The following is a 24,924-nucleotide window of genomic DNA, read 5'->3' on the forward strand; positions in this document are numbered from 1 at the left end:
ACAGCAGGATCAGCAGGGATATTTGGGACAGCAGGGACAGCTGTGGCACAACCAGGAAAAAGAAGGCCAAGGCCGCCACTGAGTTGCAACTGAGAACAAGGGCAGCTGGACACGACACCAGAGGCGCATGTCACATAGTCCAGTTGGGAAGTCTGGGTTCATCTCAAAGGCCAGGGAACCCATTAGCTAGTTGTCCTCCCTATGGGCAAAAGATAATTTTAAGGGATTCACTTGAGTAACTTCCCTCACATGAACTCAGTGTCCTTTCAGAATCTGACCTAAATTAAAGACTCATTAACTTGCAAGCTCACCAAACTCCATGCCAGCTTCCTTCCTAACAAAATGCAGGTCTGGGCTGCTCATCCCGTGCCTTTCTCCGCTTCACTTTGTGGAGAAGCAGCTAAGAGTTTGTTTGCACACTAATGGATTCTGGTTCCAGGGAAGCACCTGAGGACCCAGCCTCAACGCCAGGCTTCCAGTTCCAGGCATCCAGGTTGCTTTAAATGCCTTTCCTGTGACACCACCTGGGGCCCCAGGGAGCAGTCTCCTGACATGCAGTGGTGCACGTATAAAGCTCATCTTAGGGCTCTCCTGTCTTAACTTACATCTGAATAAACTGGTATAGTGTTAATTAACTACACACAGTCCTCCTTCATAAATCCTTCTCTATGTCAAAAGATTTTGTAATCATGAACCAGGATTTTCCTGGAGTCCACATATAGTCAGAGAGTTTAACTTATATCTAGGCCTTTCTTTTTTGTAGGATTTTATTCTCTTATCTTTAAATTGAAAATTTTCTGACTAATACAATTCTTCCCAACCAGAAAAATTTATAGCATACAGGCATGCTATTTAAATGATAATAGTTCCGCCACTGAGCAACCAATAATCTTGCTTTTCTTCCCAGATCTTAATGAAGCACAAGCAGAACACATTCTGAATAGCGGTGAGTCCAAGAATATCACTTCGATGTTTCTAAATCAAAGAATAAAATGCAAAACACTTTTACCTTTGTCTATTCCCATGTTTACTATTTGCCCAAACTGTGTAATGTGTTTAACTGGATAGGTGATTTAATTCTCCTTAGAGAACAGATACTACTAATACCTGGGAGCATCTATAGGACACTGTTGAACATTCTCACTCTTCCTCAAAGAAAATTTCCCTGATGAATTCCTTAATAGAGTCCTTTCATTTTATTGTATTTGCTTTTATTTGGCTTACTTTGTTAAATAGAAAATTTTTATTTAGAATTAGATGACACCCATGAGCTTTTATCTGGAAACTTTGATGTCTATACTACAGTAGTGTGATATTAGACAAGTATTTTTAAAAAATAGAAAATCTATTTTTCTGCAATAGTGTACATTTAACATTCAAAAATGTCAAATATCACAAAGATAAATGGCTATACACAAAAATATGACCTAGAAAAGTATGAAAAATAAATTTTAAAGTGAAATTACTTTGAATATATCAGGGATGTTGTTAAATAATTTTTAAATGTAAACACTTAAAATTGAATAATCACATTTTATCAGTGTGAATAATCATTATATGCAATATTAATTTCAATGACTCTTTTAAGGCAAGTCACACTTATAAATGCTTCCACCCTTAACTACCTGCCAAACACATCTACATAGTTTATAACTCCCTGGAAATGACCATCCTGCTCCTTTCTGACAGATTGTGGTTTAGGGAAGGAGCTGCCATCCATGGAGAGAATTGCCGATGGCCAGGTGGCAAGGAGAGGTGCGTGGCCATGGCAGGTCAGCCTACAGGTGGAAGGTGTCCATATCTGTGGGGCATCTCTGATCAGCCAGGACTGGCTCTTGACTGCTGCACACTGCTTTGATGTGTAAGTCCATAGTCTGTCCCTGGGACCCAGTGCCTCCCCTCTTTCTCCTGTAATTCTTTCCTTCACATTCCTTCCTGGATGCCTGGGGTTCCCCAGTGCTGCTGTGATAGTCTTCACTGCAGGGAGAAATGGCAATTCCTGAGAAGTGATGGAAAAAGTTAGAGCATCTTCAGCTCCCCTGAAAGTGTACTATCTAGAACCTCAATTTATACTAGGAATAAGCCCACACTGTCAGAAATTAAACCACTCACCCCAGTCTTCTTGAGATATGAGATATATTGCAGATTTTTTACAACTATGAAAATAGTACCCTAACCTATAAATATGGCTGGTTATGCTAGAAATGTCTAGTGTTGTGACTATCTTTGGTGCTATGCTTTTAGTTTATTGTATGCTTTTTTAAAACAACACATGGAAATGATAAAGATATACCTTAGTGAAATTATATTAAGTGGGGAAAATATTCTGGATAAAATGCTAAGTAAAGGGAAGCATGAGAAAACAATATATAAAACATGGCTCCTATTTACACTCCTCTCTTTCTCCCTATAACTACACATACATGTGCATGGATATGTGTTTACGTGCATATATATGTAGGCACATTACACATTTTATTTATATTTTCTAATAATTTGTAGCATTTTTAAAATCAGAAATGGCAGTAATGTGGTTTCTTTTCAGTAACACAAATTCCCCTCAAAGAGAATAATTTAAGCTGCCTTGGAATGAGGTCTGTAGTCAGCTAGGTGAGGGCAAAGCCATCTCAAGACAGAAGCCTCAGATGAAAAGGCCAGAAGGGGTCACCCACCATCACCTGTCACCTGAGGGAACCTGCCCTTCTCCTACTCTTAAGACCCTTGTCCTGGGCTGCTCTAGATCCAAAATGAATCACATGTATTCCTTTCCCTCTGTGATCAGTTACAAAAACCCCAGGCTATGGACAGCTAGTTTTGGGAGAACCCTAAACCCTTCGCTGATGAGGAGACAGGTGCAGTCGATCACTGTCCACCAGAACTACGCGGCACACAAGCACGAGGCTGATGTGGCAGTGGTGAAGCTGGCCAGCCCTGTTGCCTTCTCCAGCCAGGTACGCAGGGTCTGCCTGCCCAACGCCACCCTCGAGGTACCCCCGAAGAGTAAAGTGTTTGTCACCGGATGGGGTGCATTGAAAGCAAACGGTGAGTGTCCCACCAAAACAGTAAGCAAAAAATACTGCCTGTCCTTCATATGAGTGGAGATATGAAGTACAAAATTAAGATAAAATGAGATGTCTCATGATAAACACTGCAAAACAAACCCAAGCAGATGTGATGAATGTCTGACGTGTTGGCTATCACCACTACTGTTACATAGTACCTGTGTTTGTTGCCTTTTCTATGGATTGTTTAGGAAACTGGTTAAAATATTCTTCCAAAATTCGTGAAAGCATATTTTTTTCACATCAGTTTTTCTTTTGGATGATGTTTTTCACACGCAGAGATCCTGCCATGGTGGCAGGGCTCATGCAGGGTCGAATGGCAAGCCCGGGTCAGGCTAAGCTTCCTCAGCGTGCTAACCACGTGACCAGCAGAGCCAACCTGGGCAGCAGCGTGAAGACCATTTCCTACCCAGCACTTATTAGGCAGGGTCCCTCTCATCCATGTGTCTGTGGTGGTTTTATAAAGTTGACAGCTATGGCCTTGTACTCCACTTAATCATACAAAGTGAGCTGCAAACACAGACCTTGAGATGCCGGTATGAGCCCCCAGTTCCTGTGTCTCTTGGCTTAACTTTCTACCTATGGTGCAGTCTGCCCTCAGATCGCTAATTCTTGTTTGAGGCTCTTACTACAAAGTACAGCTTTCATTGACTGTGAGTCTTATCACTTGATTTTGTAGAATGTGACCCTGAGGCCAGTCTGAGAGTCCTCCCTGAGTGTGTGGGTTTTCATTGTTCTGCAGGAAGCGGTGATAAGTATGGAGGGAAATTAAATCTCTGGGGTGTAAAGCCACAGTCCAGCACAGACCACCATACAGGGAGCGCTCTAACAAGTTATATACTTTTCAGAGTAACATTGTAAATTTGTAAAGCATCAGAGTAAGGTTAGTTAATTGATATTTAATTTTGATATTTTTCTGCATTTTGGAACAGACAGAAGGAATACTCAAACAGAAACTTTGTATTCTTTGGATAGTTTCTTCCTTAAATAGTTGATAAAGTAAAACATTTTGTTATATTGTTAAGCACTTGAATTGAGTTTTTAAAGTTGAGGTTAATATAAGTATTTGCAAAATTTAAAACCAAGCCTACTATTCTGAGTAGCTAAGTGGTACACCGAAACTACAAGTAGTTAGAATACAGTTGCTTAGAGCCTGATAATGCCTAGAAAATCTGATTGCTGGTCTGCTGGGCATTCACACAGACAAGCAGCTCATGCTGCAATGAAGCAGCGTCAGGAGCGGTTGGTGAGCAGCTTCTCTCCCTGAACATTCAAGCAAAAGCAGAGACAGAGGGAAGATGGTCGTAGTAACTGCGGTGAAGAAATTCATTAGATCCTAGAAGCTCTCCAATGACTATAGAGTTTGGACTTAGTTTTCCAGCAAAATAGTCGGTCTTAAGTGAATGAATATATCCATTTTAGAACAGAGTTTGATTTCTTTGCTGTGAGTGGAAAAATCCCTCGAAACCTAGATCTCCTCTTCTAAAAGCTCTTTCTTAGCTTCCATCATTAACACTGAAGAGCAGTTTAACACATGGAGGATTTAAAATATATAAACCTAATCTCCACGGTTCACTCTAATAGCTCCCATTCATTAAGAACTGAACATGTGCTGCAGCACTGTCCTAACTGATTACATTCATTATTTTTCACAGTCATGGAAAAGCTTGTAAGAAAGGCATAACTTTCTCCTTTTTACAAGTGAGTAGAATGATGCTTGGTGACCTTCCCAAGGTTGCATGTCTTGCAAACTGTGCAGTGTTGAGACTTATATCTGTGCCGTCAGGCCCCAGACTTGGTCTCCTGAGGACAGAGCTGTCCTCCTCACCCTCTCAGCTGCCTTTGAAGCTGCTGTAAGAAAGCATCAATCTTTATACCTGTGTGAGGATTAAGCCATGAAAATAGGATCTGTGAAGGGGGGATGAAGAGACCATATGGCTAAAACAATACTACACAAAACTAAATGACACCTTTTATATAACAACTGGTCAAGAAATGTGTTGTTAATTAATAAAACAAGAACTATTTCTTAGCAGTTGTTATGGACCCTGTGTTTGTTATAAGTAGCAAGTCATGCTGTTATCAAAGTAAACTTGGCCTTTCTCGTGAAGCAATAGAGTTCCATCATATTAAGCTGCTTCCTGGCAGTTCATGCTCCATTCTGCACTGCTCCTGCTCCAGCTTTCAAAATGCATGACTTTCTAAAGTCATGCAGTAGGTTCCCAGGTAGGAACTTTCTAAAGTCATGCAGTAGGTTCCCAGGTAGGGTAGGGAGAGCAGCTACAGATTCTCCCAGGTGCTGAGAAATGTCCTAGGTTTAAATCTAATGTCCTTCTCCATTTGACTATGTGTCCCAAGACCCCTGGCCAAGTGAGCTTCAGTTTCCTCAGCTAAAGAAGAGAGCATTCATATCTGCCTTTGGTAATTTTTGCAAAGATTAAATAAGATGAAATGAGCAGATGAGTCAAACACAGCACCAGGCATGCAGGAGGCACAGGGCATGCAACTCAGTTCTAGGCATTGCCATTTAGCCCAGAATCCTGTCACGTCAAGACTTAGCTTTCATCACTGGCCCATCCTTCACAAAGCACAATTACATATCATAGCAACAGTGTGAAAAATGCATCTATTTCTTTCTTCTCTTGCTAGGTCCTTTTCCCAATACACTGCGAGAAGTTGAGGTGGAGATTCTAAATAACAGTGTTTGTAATCGAGTCAACGTGTATGGTGGTGCTGTGACATCAGGGATGATTTGTGCCGGATTCTTGACAGGGAAGCTGGATGCCTGTGAGGTAAGAACAGACTCAAATCCACAAAGACAGCTCTATAGGACACCATCAGCCAAGGTCATTCATGAGACCTCATGAAAATGACACGTGGAGAAGAGAGGAGTGTGAGCAGAGGGAGTGGAGGGCCCCAGACACACTCTTCACTGCAGCCGCGGAGCAGACCCTCTATAAGGCAATGGTTGCCAACTACAAGCCATTACTGGGAGCAGATGGTGAAGGCCAAATGAGGTTCAAGGATATCATAACCAGCAGCTGAGTGGCTACTCCCGACCAGTCAGAAGCCACTGAGAAGGTCCTCAGCATAACCAGCAACTGGGTGGCTACTCCTGATCAGTCAGAAGGTACTGAGAAGGTCTGCGGCCACCTCGGGGTCCAGCAGATCATCTACCCACATGCTGATCTTTGACCTTAAGCAGTGTGCACCCTGATACAATAATACTATGTACAGACTTTACCTATAGTATTCAAAACTAGTCCCAATGGTTTAGCAATTCTTTGAAGAACTAAGAATGGCTTTGAAATTCTGGTGTACATGTGCTTTTTTTGTACGGGGAGGTGTGCAGCTGACCTGCCTTTGGCTGGCTGTCCTGCGAGGCAACAAATGTCCAACCACCCACTCACTCAAAGTTCTTGCGAGCTGCACGGGCCTATAGCAGTTACACAGGAAATGCAGACGTTAATAAATCACAATGAATTCACAGTGAATTTGTAGTCTAACAATATAGCACACAAGTAACTAAAACAAACAGGAAAGGATAAGGATTTAGCCCCACACTCCAGCCCAGAAGTCCCCAACCTTCCTGACATGAGGACTGGTTTCATAGAGGACAGTGTTTCCACAGTCAGGGAAGGTGTGGGGGCCTGACAGGAGGCAGAGCTCAGGAGGGTGCAGGCGATGGGAGAGCTGGGAGCAGAGACACAGCCCCACATGCCCCCTGCCCACCTCCTGCTGTGGGGCCAGTCCTGACAGGATGCCAGGGAACTGAACCTCCTGCCCCAGGACTAGGGGCAGCTCTACATTACAGGGTGTCCTTCGCTCACTCTGCTTTGAGAGGAAGGAAAAACAATGTGAGTGGTCCAAGGCACAGCTGGATGATTCAGCTTAGAGGAGAAAGAAACACTAGGCCCTGAAGTAGGTATGAGCACTCTGGAAGGAGCTAAGAGAATTTCCTTTGGTGGACAAGGTTTTCACCTCTACCCACCAAATGTAAAGTGAACTAAGAAGAATGGTAAGGAAACAGAAGGGAAGGAGTCTAAGGGCTTGAGAACCCCAGGCCCACTTTAAGCAGAATTATTTCTTCTATTTTAAAGTTCCACAATGGTTTCCACATACTACATTTTTGAATGAATAGCTAAAAGCTAAATTTAAAATCGTTGTGGACTGCAGGGTTCTGGGACATCCTCATGATTCAGTAGGTCTAGGGACCCCACCAGCAATAAATAGTGGGTTTCTGCAGAGTGCCCTGTACATACCATCCTCCTGGACAACCTATCACTGCACAGCATGACAAGGACACCTTCCTGCCCATTGGTGTGAGTGGAACAGGGTGAGAGCCAAATTCACAGCAAGGGAGTGTTTTCAGCTGACAGAGTAGAAGGGAGGCTTCAGGGAGGATGTGGGGGCTCAGCTGCATCTTGAGGTCATCGTTTACGTGAGAATTGGTTGCCTACACTTGACTCAGCATTCAGTCCCTGTTTAGATAGAGAAAAAACTAAAAAAAGATAAAACTGAAACCTTAGCTTCATTTAGATCATGTTATGCAATTGTTAATGGGGAATAGGTAATACTAATGGCAAATAAAATAGAATTCATTTTCCATGTTTTAGTTTAAAGTATTGTTATATCAGACATTCAGATGCTAATTAACTCATTTGTGACAGGTCTTTCTCAAATTGATTGTATTCCTTTCTTTTTCCTCCCCAGGGTGATTCTGGAGGCCCCTTGGTCATTGCACGGGATGGAGGCATCTGGTATCTTATTGGGATAGTGAGCTGGGGCATAGACTGTGGAAAGGAAAACAAGCCTGGACTCTATACCAGAGTGACTCATTACCGGGACTGGATTAAATCTCAAACTAATGTTTAGTGCAGCATCCACACTGTCCCTGCCACATGTGGTCTCTGGGAACTGTACCCAGAGACATCTACACTGTCCCCACCACCTGTGGTCTCTAAGAACCATGCCCAGCGACATTCACACTCTTCATGCCATGTGTGGTCTCTGGGGATCGTGTGCAGGCTGTGCTGCTGTGCACTGCCACTGAGTTCAAGATGCAAATGCCTATGATCTATCATGCTCCCTCAAGGCAGGGAAAGAGGGCTCCTTTCACATTGCCAAAGTGCTCAGAGAACTGTGAGCTTGGACACTGTTATCACTGCCACTCACTGTCCCCCTTTGCTCATCTTCCCAGCCCTTTTGTTCATTTTAGAATAACCAGCACTTTATTTTTTTTAATTAAGTCATATACACGTAGATCATGAATACATTTATGCATATGTGGGGTATAATGTGTTGATTTTTTTGTACAATGTGACGTGCTTACATCAAACCAATCAACATAGCTTTTGCCTCATTTACTTGATTATTGTGTTAAGACATTTATGTTCTACACTTGACAGATTTGACTTGTACCCTTGCAATATGCTCCATAGAATAACCAGCACTTTAACCAGAGAAGCACCAGCGGCAGGCGCTCACACTTCCCCCACAGCTCAGGCCTCCCTTCTGGACCTGGACGTCTTTGTCTGCCTCCTAAATGGCCCTGACAAAAGATTTACAAGTCCCCTGTACTTACAAGTCCAGATTGCTGACTTTGGTTGCTGTCAGCACAAGTAGCCAGGGGACACCAGACAGGACTCTAAAGCATGAGAGATGGTGCTGCTGTGAATCCAACTGTCAGTGCTCAGAAGCACAGTAGACCTCTCTGAAACTTGAGAAAAGCCAGTATTTATGTGATGTTTATTTCTATAGTAAGGGTGCAGAGTTTAATCTCTTTTAAAAACTACACTGGTGTTTATTTTGGAGCAAGAAGAAAATCCTTAAGTCTGCAGCAGGAATCGCCTAGCACAGAACTCTGCTCTGAACTATGTAAAATGCCTTTTAGTGCCCAGAAATTAAAGGCAGACTCTCTTGGGGGTTTTTTTGTTAAGTTGAAATGAATAAGGTAAGGATTTAGTGAGAAAGAGCTGCTTTTGGCTTCATCTCTAAAAATGATAGAATTTCCTATCTTTGTGTAAATTTACTTTACACTTTTGTTTCATGATCTCTTAATGTATTTTATTTACTTTTTATTTTCAACCAACATTAGAACAACTGCAGAATAAGAAGTCAACATAAATTAGATATGAATAAGCAACTTACATGAGAAGCTAATATAAGTTTAGACATTCACAAGCAATTTGATAAAAGATATTGGTAAAGACCTTATTGTATAGTATTTAAATTTATTGTTTAAACACGGCCAGCATTTTTTGCAGAGTAGTATTTACAGAAAATATTCAGGTAATCAAGAAGGCATCTTTGGAATGCCTTCCAATGCCTTTGGAATGGTTTAATTGTGATAAGATTGTCATTTTCAGATATATTTAATTGCGTATTTTATAGTACTATGTATGAGTGTGGACTAGTATTTAACAAAACTCACACTTTTTCTGTGCATCTAAGCCCCTATTTGCTCGACACACTTTCACAATTAATTTAGTTAATGAGATAACTGCTGCTCTAAGACTTTCTTTGGGGTTTTATATCAAACAAGAGCTGCTCTTGCTTCACTTAATGCCATACCATGTACATTAAAATATATTTATGGTGCTAAACTCAAACTCACTCTCTTTGAATCATCACTGTGATGTTGAGCTTCTGGGCCTTGATGCTGGTGATGCCCTTGGGAGAGGACGCCACGTTCCTTGTGCTTGGAGACAGCTCTGCAGCCCTTCCCACTCCTGCACCCTGACGTCTATCGTCCCCACCAAGTCATGACAACCAAAATTTACTTTAGATGTCACTAAATACCCCTGGGGAGCAAAGTCCCTACATGGTGTCAGTGGATGAGGGAAAGTTCCCGTTACAAGCTATGTGCTCATCATGTGTGCAGATGTTTTCTTCTCTCCCTTCTTATGATGCTGATGTTCCAATAATGGTAAAATTCACCTATTAGGACCTCACTGATATCTACACAATCCTGGCCACACTGATACCATCTGGAAACTGAAACTGGTTGAATAAAGTTGAAAGAAGACATTTGAAGGTTGAGCTGCTACAGACAAATGGTTCATATAAACACATATATACAACATGAACAGACAGCAAGTACACTCATTTAGTGTCTTCAGAATGCATAGAGACTCCTGGAAAGGGGATATTTGTATTTGGCTGAGGCAGAAAGATGCAGCTCATCATTATCCACCCATACTGGAGAGTGACACATAGAGAATTTTATAACATTGGTGAGCACCTGCCCAATGTGATAGCCACTGGTCAGATGAGGCTCTTCAAATTTAAATTGATTAAAGTTAGATAAAGTAAAGATTCATCCCCTTACAGTGATCATAGTTAGTCACTGATGTCATACTAAATCACTTATCACTCATGAAGCAGCCTCCTGTGTGCAGTGACCATGGCCTGGACAGCACTTGTCTAGGCCAGACACCAGGTACCCCCAGGTCAGACTTGTGGTCAGGAGCTGGGTTTTTAATCTTCCTGAGAAAAAGATGACAGAACTTCTCTAATTAATACTGTACTGAAGAATTAGAAGAGGTTGTTCTGTTGTTTTTTAAGTCAGCAGGGTATTCTTAGCACCCAGTACTATGCATTGATGGCACCCAAGCCAAGGAGTGACCCAAGGAAAGAGCCAGAGTGACTGCATCAGCCAACTGACACGGCAGCAGCCAACCCAGAGAAAACTAGGAATGGGACTGCACAATATGTTAATGTCATTTCACTGCAGTTACAGCCAGGAAACATGGAGACGGCAGGTCACAGGACCCACCTGCTGTGGGAGACCGGACACTGATCATAGAATATGTGGTGTCGCTGCTCTGCCATCTGCTGGGCATGTCCATCATTTTAGAAATATAATTTATTGCACATAGAACATTGATAGAGGGTGTGAACTTGTGCACACAGCTTTCTTCTGCCTCTGCCTTCTCTGAGACAGAGTCCTTCCTCCCCTGCTCCTCCTGCTCCTCAGCCCACTAAGTGTGCAAGTAATGATTAAATCCCTTAACAAACATAAATATATTTTCTCTTCCTTGTCATTTTCTTATTAATACTTTATTTTCTTTGTCTACTTTATCCTTAAAATATAGTATATAAATAGATAGAACATACAAAATACATGATTAATTGACTGCTTATTTTAGCAGGAAAGCTTCCTGTCAATGGCAGGCAATTAGTAGTTAAGTTTGGGGGATTCAACATTTACACATGGATTTTCAACTGCACTGGGGGCTTCAACCCTAACCACCATGTTGTTAGGAAGTCAACGGTAATTTTATTACAAGCTGTAAAGTTATATGGGCAGTTTGCCAACATACAGTAGAACAAAGAAAATCTAACAATGTCTCCCTTATTTTCTCCTAAATAAATCAAAGTTTAAACTTTTGTATGTCCTTTTCCATTATTCTATTATATAAACATAAACAAATATACCTATTCACTTCCAAGGGGCTTACCCAATTTGTGTTTCAAAAATAAGATCATTTGATAACCACACATGTGTTTGTGTGCATGTACCTGTGGGTGTCACAGAGAGAGTGAGACATCCACTTTGCCCCTAGAAGTTTCATTGAAAGAGCAATTCACAATAAGGCAGATTAATAAGAGAAAGAGATTACAAATTTATTCACTGTGCTTATGGAAGAAATCAGCATGATCACCCAATAACCCACTGGGGTCCAGAAGTTTATATACCTTCATTTTGGAGGGGGGGAATGAAGAATATAGGTAATTCTGTTTAAGGCCAAAAAATAGTTTTTTTTCTTTATTTTGTGGTTGATCATCACATTTATTGGTAGCCTGTTCATTTTTCCCTAAAGTCATCGTGCTCTTTGAACCATCTCCACAGTTCTTTGTGGACCAAGCCTCCTTGGCTGTCCCTCTGACCTGCAGTTCCTAGAGCTCACTGCACACTCCTGGCTTTGGTAGCTGCACCACCTGCCATATGGCCTCTGTTCTTTCAGGGCTGCGTCATCTGTGGGTAACCCTAGCTCCAAGGCCACTACTCCTGCTGTCACACTTCACTAGAAAGGGAATCTCTATTGGACCACTCAGTTACCCTCCATCCCTCCAGCCAGCTCATTTCTTGTGGCTTTGGCAAATGGCACATCCATGTGCCCTGTGTGTCTCCTGGCCTCTCGCAGTGTGTCCACTCTAGCATGCCGACTTCCCTCAGCCTCTTCACTACCCTCTCCACTGTCTTCCAGGGCAACTGTGGTATTTCAGCTTCATTCAGCCTTGATGTGGCTGCTGAGGGCCACCCTAGCCACAAGTTTGCCCAATCTCCTTGGATCCTTGCCTAGGGTGTTAAATTCTATATCTTGAGAAAATGGCAGATATGGAATTTAATATCTGAAGTGAGGAGGTGAGGGTCTCCATTGGGGGAGGAGGCAAGGGTCTCTGTCAGGAAGCACCAGGAAGCTGTTCGAGGTCCTCGTGTGAAACCTATAAGGGTGCAGCTGCCACTCTGTGCCAAGAGGTGTCTGTGCTGCAGCCCCTAAGCTCTGTGATGTTTTCCACATGACAATACTTATTTCACTTGGTATCAGTTTTGTAAATTCCCCTTGGTAGAAGGAGGACAGCACATCAGTTGAAGAACAATCTCAAACATAAATATTTCACATTTTCTCAGGGAAGGTGTATTGATATTGCCTCACACCCAGCCTTCACACACTATGATCATTTTTATCATATGGTGCATTAAATTACACAATAGCAAAGCAGTAGCATGCCTATTTAAGTCACATCAACAGTTTTTAAAATATCTTAAGGAGGATCTTCTGTAACAAATTTCAACTATGTGAGCCCAGGTTCAGGCATGTGATTGGTGGGTACTATGAATTACTGAGATCTACTCAAGTAGATGCTTAAAGTGAAATAAAAAATAATTACATCCATGTTAAAAGTGTGACTGTTGACAATTACAATTATCTACATCACTGTTCAGATTACAGGGGAATTAGATCAGAACATTGTAGTTGTTTGAGGTGGTACAGCACAAAGATAGATTAAAACAGTGGCCAAGAACTGCCACTCTCCACCTTCCAATCAGCTAGTGATGGGGAGAAAAAACAATTCTTTTTTGAAAGCTAGCTTTGTACTATTCACAGAGCAGTTATAATTTATAAAGAATAGGGCCTTTGGGGCGGCACCTGTTGCTCAGTGGGTAGGGCGCTGGCCCCATATACTGAGGGTGGCAGGTTGGAACTGTTCCGCTCCTGTTTGGACCATACTCTACTAATACTCATGTATTAGTCTTAGAGGAAGAAAATTAATTTCAGAAAGTTAAGTAACTTACTCAAAGCTGTAATTAATAGAAGACCGGATTTTTTTTTTTAATTTCAGAATATTGCAGGGGTACACAGGTTTTGGTTACATAGTGTGTTTTGTACATTACAGGTCAGAGTTCAGGATTCGGTGTGAGTCAGCTGAGCCCCCACCTGCCTCTCCCTTACTTGATTCCCTCTGAGTTTTGCTTCCACAGGAGCATTCAGTGTTGGTTGACTAGTTCCAGGTTAGTGCTGAGTGCATGTGGTGTTTGCTTTTTCATTCCTGTGATACTTCACTTAGACAAATGGTCACCAGGTACATTGAGGTTGTTAAAAAAGATACTAGACCACCATTTTATGGCTGAGTAGAACTCTGTGATATACAAACACCACATTTTACTAATAGGCTCGTGGCCTTTTGTGTTGTTTCCACAACCTCAAAATTATGAATTATGCTGCTAAAAACATTTGAGTGCCAGTGTCTTTATGATAAAATGTTCTTTTTCCTTTGGGTAAATACCCAGCAATGGGATTGCTGGATCAAATGGTAGGTCTACTTTAAGTTCCCTGGGGATTCTCCACTTCTTTACATAGAGGTTGTACAAGTTTGCAGTCCAACCAACAGTGCATGAATGTTCCTGTCTCTCCACATTCACACCAGCATTTCCTGTCTGGGGACTTTTGGATAAGAGCCATTCTCACTGGGGTTAGGAGACATCTCATTATGGTTTTGATTTGCATTTCCCTGATGATTAGAGATGTTGAGCATTTTTTCATGTATTTGTTGGCCACTGGAATATCTTCCTTTTGCCCACTTTTTAATGGGGTTGTTTGATTTTTTTCTTGCTGATATGCTTGAGTTTTTTATAGATTCTGCTTATCAGCCCTTCACTGAACGTACAGCATGCAAATATCTTCTCCATTCTCTAGGTTGCAGAAGACAGAAATTTGAGTGCAATTCTGTGTGAAGGTTGTGTGTCTCTTGCTTTCTATGTCACAGTGACTCTTAGCCTATAGCTTTTAAACTCTCACTACCAAGTCTGGAATTTGTGTTAATAAAAAGAAATTTAATCTTCTACCCTCCTATAATAAAAGACCCAGACAGCTGAGAGGCCGGGTAACATCAGAGCCAATCTCAGCATTCTGAGCAAAGTTCTCCCCATGCTCTGAGTGTTACTGACACCATTCCACCTTCACGCGGACCACTGTTCAGTTCCTGTTTGGACCATATAGTCTGAGGGGCATTTTAGACATGTTGTTTTGTTTGATTCATACAATAGCATGGAAAGCTATTATTGATATCATTTATAGATGAGGAAGCTTCAACACAGACAGGCCAAACAACAGCTGTGTGACACAGCCAGGACCTGCAGACAAGTGCCTCTCCCTGCAAAGTTTCAGCTCTGCCAACAGGGTCTCCTGCTGTTTACTGCCAGGCAGTGTGCAAGGCATCTTCACATCATAACACCATTTATCCCCACAAAGCCCTGCATGTGGATGATAACTGTCCTTTCTACACAGGAGACAAGTGATGTTCAAAGGGTTGGAGTAGCCTAAATAGGTACACAGCACACATAGCAGAATGGGACTGTGTGTGCTGTGTACCTCAGCAGAATGACTTTCACTAAGCTTTTCTCTGATAAATGTTAGGAGAGAAATATGCAAATGATAAAAGTTCTAATAATAGTTAATGTTTTTGTAGTGCTTCCATTTCAGAAGGCTCCTTTCCAAGCCATTTTTCATGCACAGTTTTAACTCATTTACCCTTCACAAAAACCCACAAAGAAATTGCTAGTATCATTTCTATTTTACTAACGTGGTAGAAACTGCTGAGATTTGAATCCCCTGACACTCTGACTTCATGCACTTGAAGCTCTGTGCTGTGTTGTCTAAGAAGATTATTTCAAGTGGACTTTCTCTAAGTGTCAGATTCAATGCAAAACTTTTATCTAAAGTGGTATTTCCAGTTAAATGGGTATCATTTGGTTGTAAAAGTATAACCAAGGCTAAACACTAAATATCTTCATACTTCATGTAACTGTTAAGAAGAATAAGGGAGATCTGTCTCTCTAAAAATGAAAGACCTTCAACATATTAAGATTGAATTGCACAAGAACGTACACAATATGATACTTTTGTATTAAGATGTACATGTGTTTTGTGAATATGTGTTGATGTTTGCAAGCTGTGTGTGTGCAAGTATGTGTGCAAATGCTTATACTGTCCTGTGGAAAAATGGATCAAAGCTGATTCTGTGGAGAAGGAAAAGGACCAATTAAAGCTTGATCAAATCGGGTTTGGTCTCATGTCTGAGGTTTCAGTAATTACAAACAGCATGTATTCACATATTGTTTGACTAACTGAAATTTTTTTCTTCTTTTTTTGGTTTTCTTCATTCTGATAAATGCCTCTACACACATGTTTATTACAGTAAATTATTTTGGAAAAAATCTGGTTTGATATTGATTTATCTACATTATCAGTGGTGGGTATTTTTAAAAGAGAAATTACTATGTACTAATAAATTTGGTACCCCTAGTAAGAAAGACACGAGGATACCTGTTGTTCACCAAGAATTAAAAAGGTGTTTCTTGAACTATACTATGTGTCTAGGTTTTTAAATCTGATTGTTTTTATTGAGAGAGCTTTTGTGTGAAGGTCTCTTTAAGGTATTTGTACATCTCTCAATAATCTTCTTTAAACTCTTAATCCTAGAACATTCCTAAACTATTTCTCATTCAAATTCATATAACCAGTTTCTTTTCCTTTAACAAATCAGACAATACCAAAAGAGAAAAAAAAAAACAACCCATATTGCTTTTTTGTTGGGACTGTGCTATCTCTGGCTGTTTTCTTCCAGCTATTCTATGGGCTGAGGTGTCTCTGTTCAGACTTGTCAAACTAGTTTCATTTCATTTCAACTACTTGTAATTTGTTTCCTTATTTCTTGGAGCCATAGACTTCTAACATACCTAGAGATGTCACACAGTTGGTTAGAAAGTTGAGGTTGGTGGGTGAAGACCCAGGAGATCATATTCTTCCTCCTATCCACCATGTGTCGGTGAGTTCACTTTGTTTTGTGGGTGGCTCATTTGCTGTCCTGTCTGGCAGGGCCATAGCCCCTACGTGTCAGAGGACTCACTGCTGGGGAGGTGTCCTGAAGGGACTCAGCCTGCATGGGATCTTGTGACAGTTCTGGAATTGTCATAGGTTTCTGGATTAATTAATGTTTGTGTTTGAAATCAATGTTTTTGTACAAAAAAGCTACTGTTAACTTTGCTTCATCTTGCGAAGTTCAATAGCTAAGATTTTAGAAAAAATTAATGAAAAGCTCTATGACACTGTCCTGACTGATTCTGATTTGTATGTGTGTGTGTGTGTGTGGGGGGGGGGTGTTCATTTGCTTTAAAACAAGCTTCATTTCAGCAAACTAATAAAATTTGGCTTCTGTAGTACTTTCCCTTAGCTGTTTCTCCTCATACCTTGTGGTCAGTGCCCATGGACTAACAAAAGGAAAGGTCAGTAGCAGGGACACATCTGCCTCCCCTGTGGAGACCCTGGGCTTCACGGGGCCATGGGGAGGCAGGAGCTCAAGATTGAGAAGACATGACTATTCTCTACAACTCTTCCTATTTAATTTTGAAGAAAAAAATATAATTTTTTTGAAGTTTTCTTAATGGAGTTTTCCATATGCAAAGAAGAGGAAAAAGGAAGATTCCTTAGCATAACTTTTATGTAAAATTCAAATAATGATTTTAAATAGCCATGATGCTAATGATATTTCACCATCTATATTTAGATTTATACCAACTTCAAAGTATTTTTATACATTTTATCCCATTTAATAGCCAAGACAGGCTAGTAAACTTAGTGTCACTAACTTCCTTTTAGGTAGGGACTCTGAAGACAACAAAAGTTGTGTACTGCTCCTAGCCACAGGGCTGTCAGAGGCCAGAATCAGGTCTGTGACCTCTTAGAATTCAGCTTCTCTTATTAGCACTGCAGCCTGTCTAGGTGGCAGGGATACACCCAGGAAGCTTCAGAGATGAGAATTTGGTAGGAAGTTGGCCATTAGCCACATGCATTACCATGTCATCCCTGCAGTAAGCACACAGTGAGGACAGAGGGTCCCTCTTAGGCCCTTAGAAAGGGTCTACTCTGCTTCACACATAATCAACACTCCATAAATATTTGATGAACAAACAACTGATAAAACAAATGTAACTAAGTAGCTTTAATGTTTTCCTTATTTATTAAAACTCATTAAATATTAAAATATATATCTTTCATCTTTTATGAAAGTCATGATATTATAAAATAGGATTTCTAGCTTTTAATATTTCACATTCTCCAAATTATTCTTCTAAAACATCAAGTCTCATAATTACAGACACAAAAATTGCTCTTTTATAATGAACATTTATACATTTATAGGAGTGTTTAAGAAGAAGTTTAAGAAGAGTAAGTTACAAGTTCTCTGATGAACTTTTGCATTTCTATAGGATCAGTTGTAATTTCTCCATTTTTGTTTCTAATTTTGTTTATTGTGGTCTTATCTCTTCTTATTTAGTCTAACTAGTGATTTATCAATTTTGTTTATCTTTGTGAAGAACCAACTTTTTATTCCATTGATCCCTAATACTTTTTTTAGTTTCTATTTCATTTTTTTTCTCTAATCTTGCTATTTTTTTCTACTAATTTGGAGCTTTGTTAGTTCTTGCTTTTCTGTTTTCTTGAGGTATCATGCTAAATTGTTAATTTGTACTTTTTCTACTTTTTGATGTAGGTATTTTCCTCCATCAACCTTCATGTTGCTATTTCTGGATCCCACAAGTATCTTGTGTTTCCATTTTCATTTTTTTCAAATATTTTTATTTCCATCTTAATTTTTTTACTGACCTAATGTCATTCAGGAGCATGTTGTTGTATAGCCACCAAAATTCCTTTGAGTGTTATTTTCTCATTTTATTCCACTGTAGTCTGAGAAGATAACTTCATATGATTTGATTTTCTTAAAATCTGTTGAGACATGTTTTGTGACCTAACATATTTTCTCTTTTGGAGAATACCCCATGTGCTAATAAAGAGAATGTATATTCTGTAGTTGTTAAACAGATTTTCTGTAATATCTGTTAGATCCATCTGGTCTAAAGTCCAGTAAGGCCAACATTTCTTTGTAGATTTTCTGTATTGATGACCTGTTTAGTGCTGTGAGTGAGGTGTTGAAGTCCCCCCCATTATTGTATTGCTACCTATCTCTTTTTAGGTACTGTGTATTTGTTTTATGAATCTAAGTTCCCCATTGTTGGGTGCATGTATATTTAAAATTGTCCTCTTGCTGAATTGATACCTTTGCCATTATATAATAGCCTTCTTTCTCTCTTTTCTGTTTTTGATTCAAAGTTTGTTTTATCTGATATAAGTACAGCTATTCCTGCTCACTTTTATATTCCATTTTTGTGGAATATCTTTTCCCACCCTTTACTGCCAATATGTGTCTTTTTATAGGTTACATAAGTTTTTGTAAGAGCATAAAGTGAAATCATTGTTTGGGGAAGTTTTGATTGTTTATTTTAATTCAGTCAGTCTATACTTTTTAAGAAAAGCATTTAACCCATTTACATTCAAGGTTAATGTTGATTGATATGTAAGGCTTTATTACCACCATATTGCTAATTGTTTTCCTCTTATTATATAAATTCTTTGTTTCTGCCTTTTCCTCTTACTGTTTTCCTTGTGTCTTGGTGGAATTCTGCTGTGATGCCATTTAATTCCTCTCTTGTCCTCCATTGTGTGGCTGCTTTACCAGGGAGTTTTATACTTTCATGTGTTTTCATGATGATAAATGTTATCCTTTTCCTTCCAAGTTTATGACTCCCCTGAGCATTTCTTATAGGTTTTTTCTAGTGGTAATGAATTCCCTCAGCATTTGCTTGTCTGGGTAAGAGTTTATTTCTCCTTTATTTATGAAGGTTAATCTTGTTAGACATAGAATTCTTCATCACCAGGTTTTTCCTTTCAGTGCTTTGAATTTATTGTCCCATTCTCTTCTGGCCAGTAATGTTTCTGCTGTATCAATTTCTTGCTATGCTTGGGAAATTTTCATCTATGATTTCATTAAATAGATTTTCTCAGCCTTTTAATCTCTGTTTTCCCTCATGGATACCAACAATTCACAGATTCAGCTGGTTTTTACCTTGCCCCAACCATCTTTAAGGATTTTTTTGTTCTTTTTTATTTTATTTTTTATACATTTTTATCTAACTGGATCATTTCAAAAGACCTATCTTCAAGTTCTGAATGTCTTTCTTCTCCTTGGTCTATAGTTGGAGACTTTGGATGTATTTTGAATTTCCTTCAATGAACATTTTTATTTTGCACAGACAGACATATCAAATTAAGTAAAAGCCTTCCAAATGTACCAGGGTCATTAATGTACTTGAACACACACCTGCCTCACAGCCTCCTTCCCACTCTGTTGCCATGGCCACGCTTATGCTCTTATGAGAGTCTACGTGTGGATGAGGAAGAAAGGAATTTTAATGTTTTGAAAGTAAGTGAAAATTTAAGGCCAGTGAAAAGGGAGAATATAAAAAATCAGGATCAAATTCAAGACTTAACTATAATGAAGAATGATGAAATTTATGATCAGTAAAACCATCTCTACCCTCATTTCATAAAACCCCTCACTTACCTTTCATGCTGCTTGGAATTCCACAAATCATTCATTTGGATTAAAGGGAGTCCTATTCTGGAAAAGGAAAAAAAAAATCTTCTAAAAGACTATTTCATATCACAGAGAAAATGTGCTTCTAAGCCATTGTATCCAAAGTTAAATTCTAACTCATTGGCTGAGTGAATTGAGCAAGTTATTTTTTTGTCAGGGTAAGTTATTAATCTGTAAAATGCTGAAAAATAATTCTACTGAGAACAGTATTTGAAGGTGAAATGCAATAAGATACCAACAATACGGCCAAGCAAACACGTCGTACCTAATAGCTCTGTATCTTGTCATCATTGGCATTGAATAGTTGCTCCAAGAGGCTCCAGCATCCAGACGGCACTCATGCGTCAGAGCACATCAAGGCCCACAGAAAATCGCTTTCCTTGTAGAAAATGACTGCATTCAACAGCTCAAAGGGAAATATATTTTTCTTTGGTGAAAGGAGAGTTAGTGCTTTGATTCTATAAGAATTTCCTTTCAAGGATGTGCCCCAGACTAGGAAAGGGGGAACAAAGTTTTCTGTGTTAAATGGCAGGAATTCAATTCCTTTAGCACCTTTGTTCAGTTACATTAGGTGTGAAATAGACTTGCTTGCTGGCCTGAGAAGCTAATCAATAACTTCCTTTAGAATCAGGTAGTGTATTTTGAAATTCCTTGTGCAGATTTATGGGAACATAACTGGTCTGTAATGTATTCGCATTCATGTGATGTTAACATATATCTACAAGAAGGCAGAAAAGTAGCCCTCAAAAGGAAAAGATCGGATTTTGCAGATAAAATGATAAAGAGCATGAGGTCGACCTAGAGTAGCCAACGTGGCAGCCTTTAGCAAAGGCTCTTCTGGGAGCAGGATGATTGCAGGGGAGTAGGGGATCTGTTATGTCTTCTGCTTAACTGGATCACCTTTGACCTCACTCACATGCATGGAAGTTGTAGCTTTGAGCCTTGTCACTGAGGAGCTGCACACCCAGCACTGACCAGGGACAATCCACCTGCTCTGTGTGTGCTTCCCAGTGTGAGTCTTTCAGGCGCAGATCCCAGAAAGCCATCTCAAGGTCAGTCAAACTATCACCACACTTCCACTGACAGTCATCTTAGAAAAAACAGGCCACGAATACACCCTTTTAAATACGGAACAATCAAACTTAATGAAGGTGTAATCAATATGATAAAATGAATTTCATGGAGATTATAGGTTGTGTCACACTGAGTAAGGTTCCCCCTTGCTTACTCTTTCCTTAAAAGAATGCAAAATGCTGATTAGGTCACGATGAAGCCTGCTAATCAGCTGACCAAAGAAGTCAGCTTTGGTCAAGGTCATCTGCACCTGCTGTAAAGTGTTAGAACCAGGATCTGGGAATGTCAGTCTGGGTTGACTACCTTTAGCTTCATTTCTATTTTAATTTCCAAAAGTTCATTTTGTATTCCCAAAGTTATTATTTGAATAAAACATCCCTTAGTCTTCTTTTAATATTATGCCTAACGGAGAATTCCCATTTCATGAAATAGTTTCCCACCACCACCTCTACAAAAATTAAGATTTAAATCTGACATGCTTTCTTTGATGGCTATAGGTTTTTGTCCATTTTCATGAAAAGTCATGATATTTTCAGCTGTAGTGGACAGAATTCTAAGCTGACCCCCAAGACTCCCACCCTCTGGTATACGTGCACCTTCCCCCAGTTATTCCACAGGTATTGATCTACGTGCTGCTGTGAAGGGCTTTTGCAAATGTAAAGTCCCAAATTGACTGACTTTAATATGGAGGCAGTTTCCTTGGTGGGTGACACATCAGGAGCGAGCAGCTCTGTGTGGAGAGAGGCTCGATGTGGGGAGTCCCCACCACTGGCCTTGAGAACTAAAGGGACACCTGGCACTGACAGCAGCCTCTGACTCACAGCCATTGAGAAGCAGGGCCTTAGTTCCACTGTAGGGCTGATTGCTTAGGTGATGGAGACACAGAAGCCCAGACTCCCCCATACATTATATGCATGTGATGAAGTTTAATGTGTGCTCCCTAAACCTGTTAAAAATTTTTTAAATTATTTTAAATTAAATACAAATATTAAAATTTAAAAGTAAAAAAAAGGAATTGAGTTCTGCCTAATACCTGAGTGAGCTTGGAAGAGGATCACAAATCTCAGGTTGAGGTTGGGGATAGCAGGTTATGCCTATAACCTCAGCACTTGGGAGATCAAGACAGGCAGATCCCTTAAGCTCAGGAGTTCAAGACCAGCTTGAGCAAGAGCAAGACCTTGTCTCTACTAAAACTAGAAACCTTACCTGGGTGTAGTGGCACCTGTGAATACATTACAGACAGGATTATGGTCCCATAAATCTTCATACTGAATTTCAAAATACACTCTCTGATTCTAAAGGGAGTTATTGATTAGCTTCTCAGACCAGCTAGCAAGTCTATTTCACTCCTAATGTAGTAAGTAGTCCCATTACTTGGGAGGCTGAGGAGGATCATTTGAGCCCAAGAGTTTGAGGCTGCTATGAGCTATGACACCATAGCACTCTACCAAGGGTGACACAGTGAGACTCTTTAGGTGGACGAACAGCCCCAACTAACAGCCTGATTTCAGCAGGAAGAGATGCGGAGCAGAGAGTCCAGCCAGGTCACACACAAAACTGTAGCTAACAATGGGGTTGCCTCAAGCTGTTAAGTCTGATAATTTGTTTCCCAGCAATGGAAAACAGTACACCTGTGTTTGTTTTCTAGGTGCAACTAAAGCAGGAAAAACAAGTGTGCAAAATGCTGCATCTATACTTAAAAAAATCTAGATTCCAGAAGTCTTTACTAAGTGTATTTCTTTCCAAATCTGAAGTGATATTATCAAATGGCTAACAAAGAAAGGGAAGATAATGATACATTTGGGCTTTCTTCTATTGCTTATACATGTCTATGAAAGTTGATAGTAAGTTGAAAGTTTATTTATATAAGATTAAGTAGTTTCAGTTTCCATCCATGATCCCTGCCACTTTTGCCGTTTAGTATCGTGCACCTGCTATGCTGTACAAAGATTTTCTCAAAAGGAGAAACACTTCACTGACAAACTGTCACTCCAGTCAGTTGGTCACTATTTGCCCCCAGATGCTCATGACCCTGTGGGATATAAAGACTGACACGGCAGCTGAACAGCATTCCCCTAGCTACTGGACCACTCTTCCATCATGTAAACTCCAAAGGGATAGGCAGATAAGGACCTAAGTGTTGGAGGAGGGAAATGGTGCTTTTCAAGCATTGTGCCGTGGAGCTCCCTGCTAAGCACAGTCAGGTGTGACCACCAGGGAGAGGTCACCAGGCACTGCCAGAAGCAGACACAAGGAAACACTAAGATTCCCAGATCCTGGTTCAAACATTTTACAGCAGATGACTTTGACCAAAGCTGACTTCTTGCTGGGAAAGGCAGGCTAGAGCAATGTGAGCTTTCCTGAGGAAGACCAGAGAGCGTGTCAGTGTTGCAGTGCACAAGTAACAGGTGGGCTTTCCTTGCTACAGGGCTGTGGGACTCAGCCTCGGGTGCAGAGGCCTGAAGCCTTGGACTATAGCAGGGCTCACTGCACTGTTGCTGACAGCTGGGGCTGTGACTGCTGGTCTTCTGGCTCCCTTCTTAGTCTCTGGTAAGTAAAATTAGGGGTTTTGCTCGGTTTGACTTGATTTTTCTACAAAGCTTTGTTTACATATATGTAAATATAATTCCACCTATACAAATTGGTAAACTGACATGTAACTGTCCACATTCAAAATATTTTCTAATGTATTCAGCCATTTTACCAACAAATAACTAAATGCCTATAACTTGTGAGTACTTATTTGTGTAGTCAGGACACAGCGAAGTACACTGATTTCTTATTTCTTTAGAGTTCCTAATCCAGTAATTTTTTTGAGAACCTACACAAGAAGATCAAAAACAGTAATTGTCTTAAATTTACTAGTAGTCATAGTAAAGAACGTTCATTAATTACATATCAAAATGAAAAACTATAATAAACTAGTTATTTAATTATTAAAATTGATTGTTTTACTTATAACCCATCATTTTCTTTCCACTGACATTTCTAGAGCAAAGGAAAAGCTCATGTCAAATGAAATAATGAATTTCAAAATTATTGATAAACTGTAATAATTTAAAAGTACAAAATGTTATAACTTATTTTCAGAAAAAAAATTTACTCATTCCACAATAATATTCAGGGATTATATTTTTATTGACTAATACATTTACAATCACACAAATAATTCATTTCAGAATTCTCTTTTTTATATTGCACCTCTCTCTGCACCAAGACAACCATTTACATTTTTGAACAAATCTCCATGGGTGCGTGTGACAACTTGCCTGTCTCACTCAAATGGCTTTGTCCACTGTCCCCTACAGACTTGGGGTAAGGGAGCCTCTGTTGGGCCCTAAGAGCTGATACCACAATCCCAGGCCTGGTGACAGCCCAGCTGCAGTTCCTGGCCAAGATTCTCAGTTCAGTTCATTTGGTAGCACAAAGGCCCCTTTACGGTGACAGTGAAGTCTCACAACAGTATGAATTCTACACATATATAGTCAGGGACCTTCCCAAAAGAGACATAGAGGATCCATCTTCCTGAGACCCTCCCTCCTTCCTGGGTCCCAGGCCAGAAACCTATTGCTCCCTCCCTGAACCAGGACCCCAAGGACTAAGGCTGTAGTGTGTTTTTTCCATTTTCTGTCATTAACTCTAAAGCTTTGCCACTTTTTACTGCCCCCGAGCCTTCCTTCTCAAATTACTGAGTTCCTCTGAAATTTCCACTGCTCTCTAACCTCACCTAAATCCTGCCACACCCTTTCTCTTCTCAATCCCAGACAGCTCCCCACCTTTTCATGGA

At 40.2% G+C, this 24,924-nt stretch overlaps 1 protein-coding gene across 1 annotated transcript in view; it reads left to right on the forward strand.

The window, feature by feature from the left end:
* Nucleotides 1–2,840: 2,840 nt before the first annotated feature.
* Nucleotides 2,841–24,924, forward strand: part of TMPRSS11A (transmembrane protease, serine 11A) — a 63,215-nt gene continuing 41,131 nt past the window's right edge. Inside the window, exons 1-4 of the mRNA XM_012812141.1 lie at nt 2,841–3,042; nt 5,712–5,854; nt 7,776–7,838; nt 24,446–24,452. Coding sequence (XP_012667595.1) covers nt 2,841–3,042; nt 5,712–5,854; nt 7,776–7,838; nt 24,446–24,452 — 415 coding nt within the window. The remainder of the gene's footprint in view (nt 3,043–5,711; nt 5,855–7,775; nt 7,839–24,445; nt 24,453–24,924) is intronic.

This window comes from Otolemur garnettii, unplaced genomic scaffold, assembly GCF_000181295.1.
Source record: "Otolemur garnettii isolate 467f Iridium unplaced genomic scaffold, OtoGar3 scaffold00191, whole genome shotgun sequence".
Classification (NCBI taxonomy): domain Eukaryota; kingdom Metazoa; phylum Chordata; class Mammalia; order Primates; family Galagidae; genus Otolemur; species Otolemur garnettii.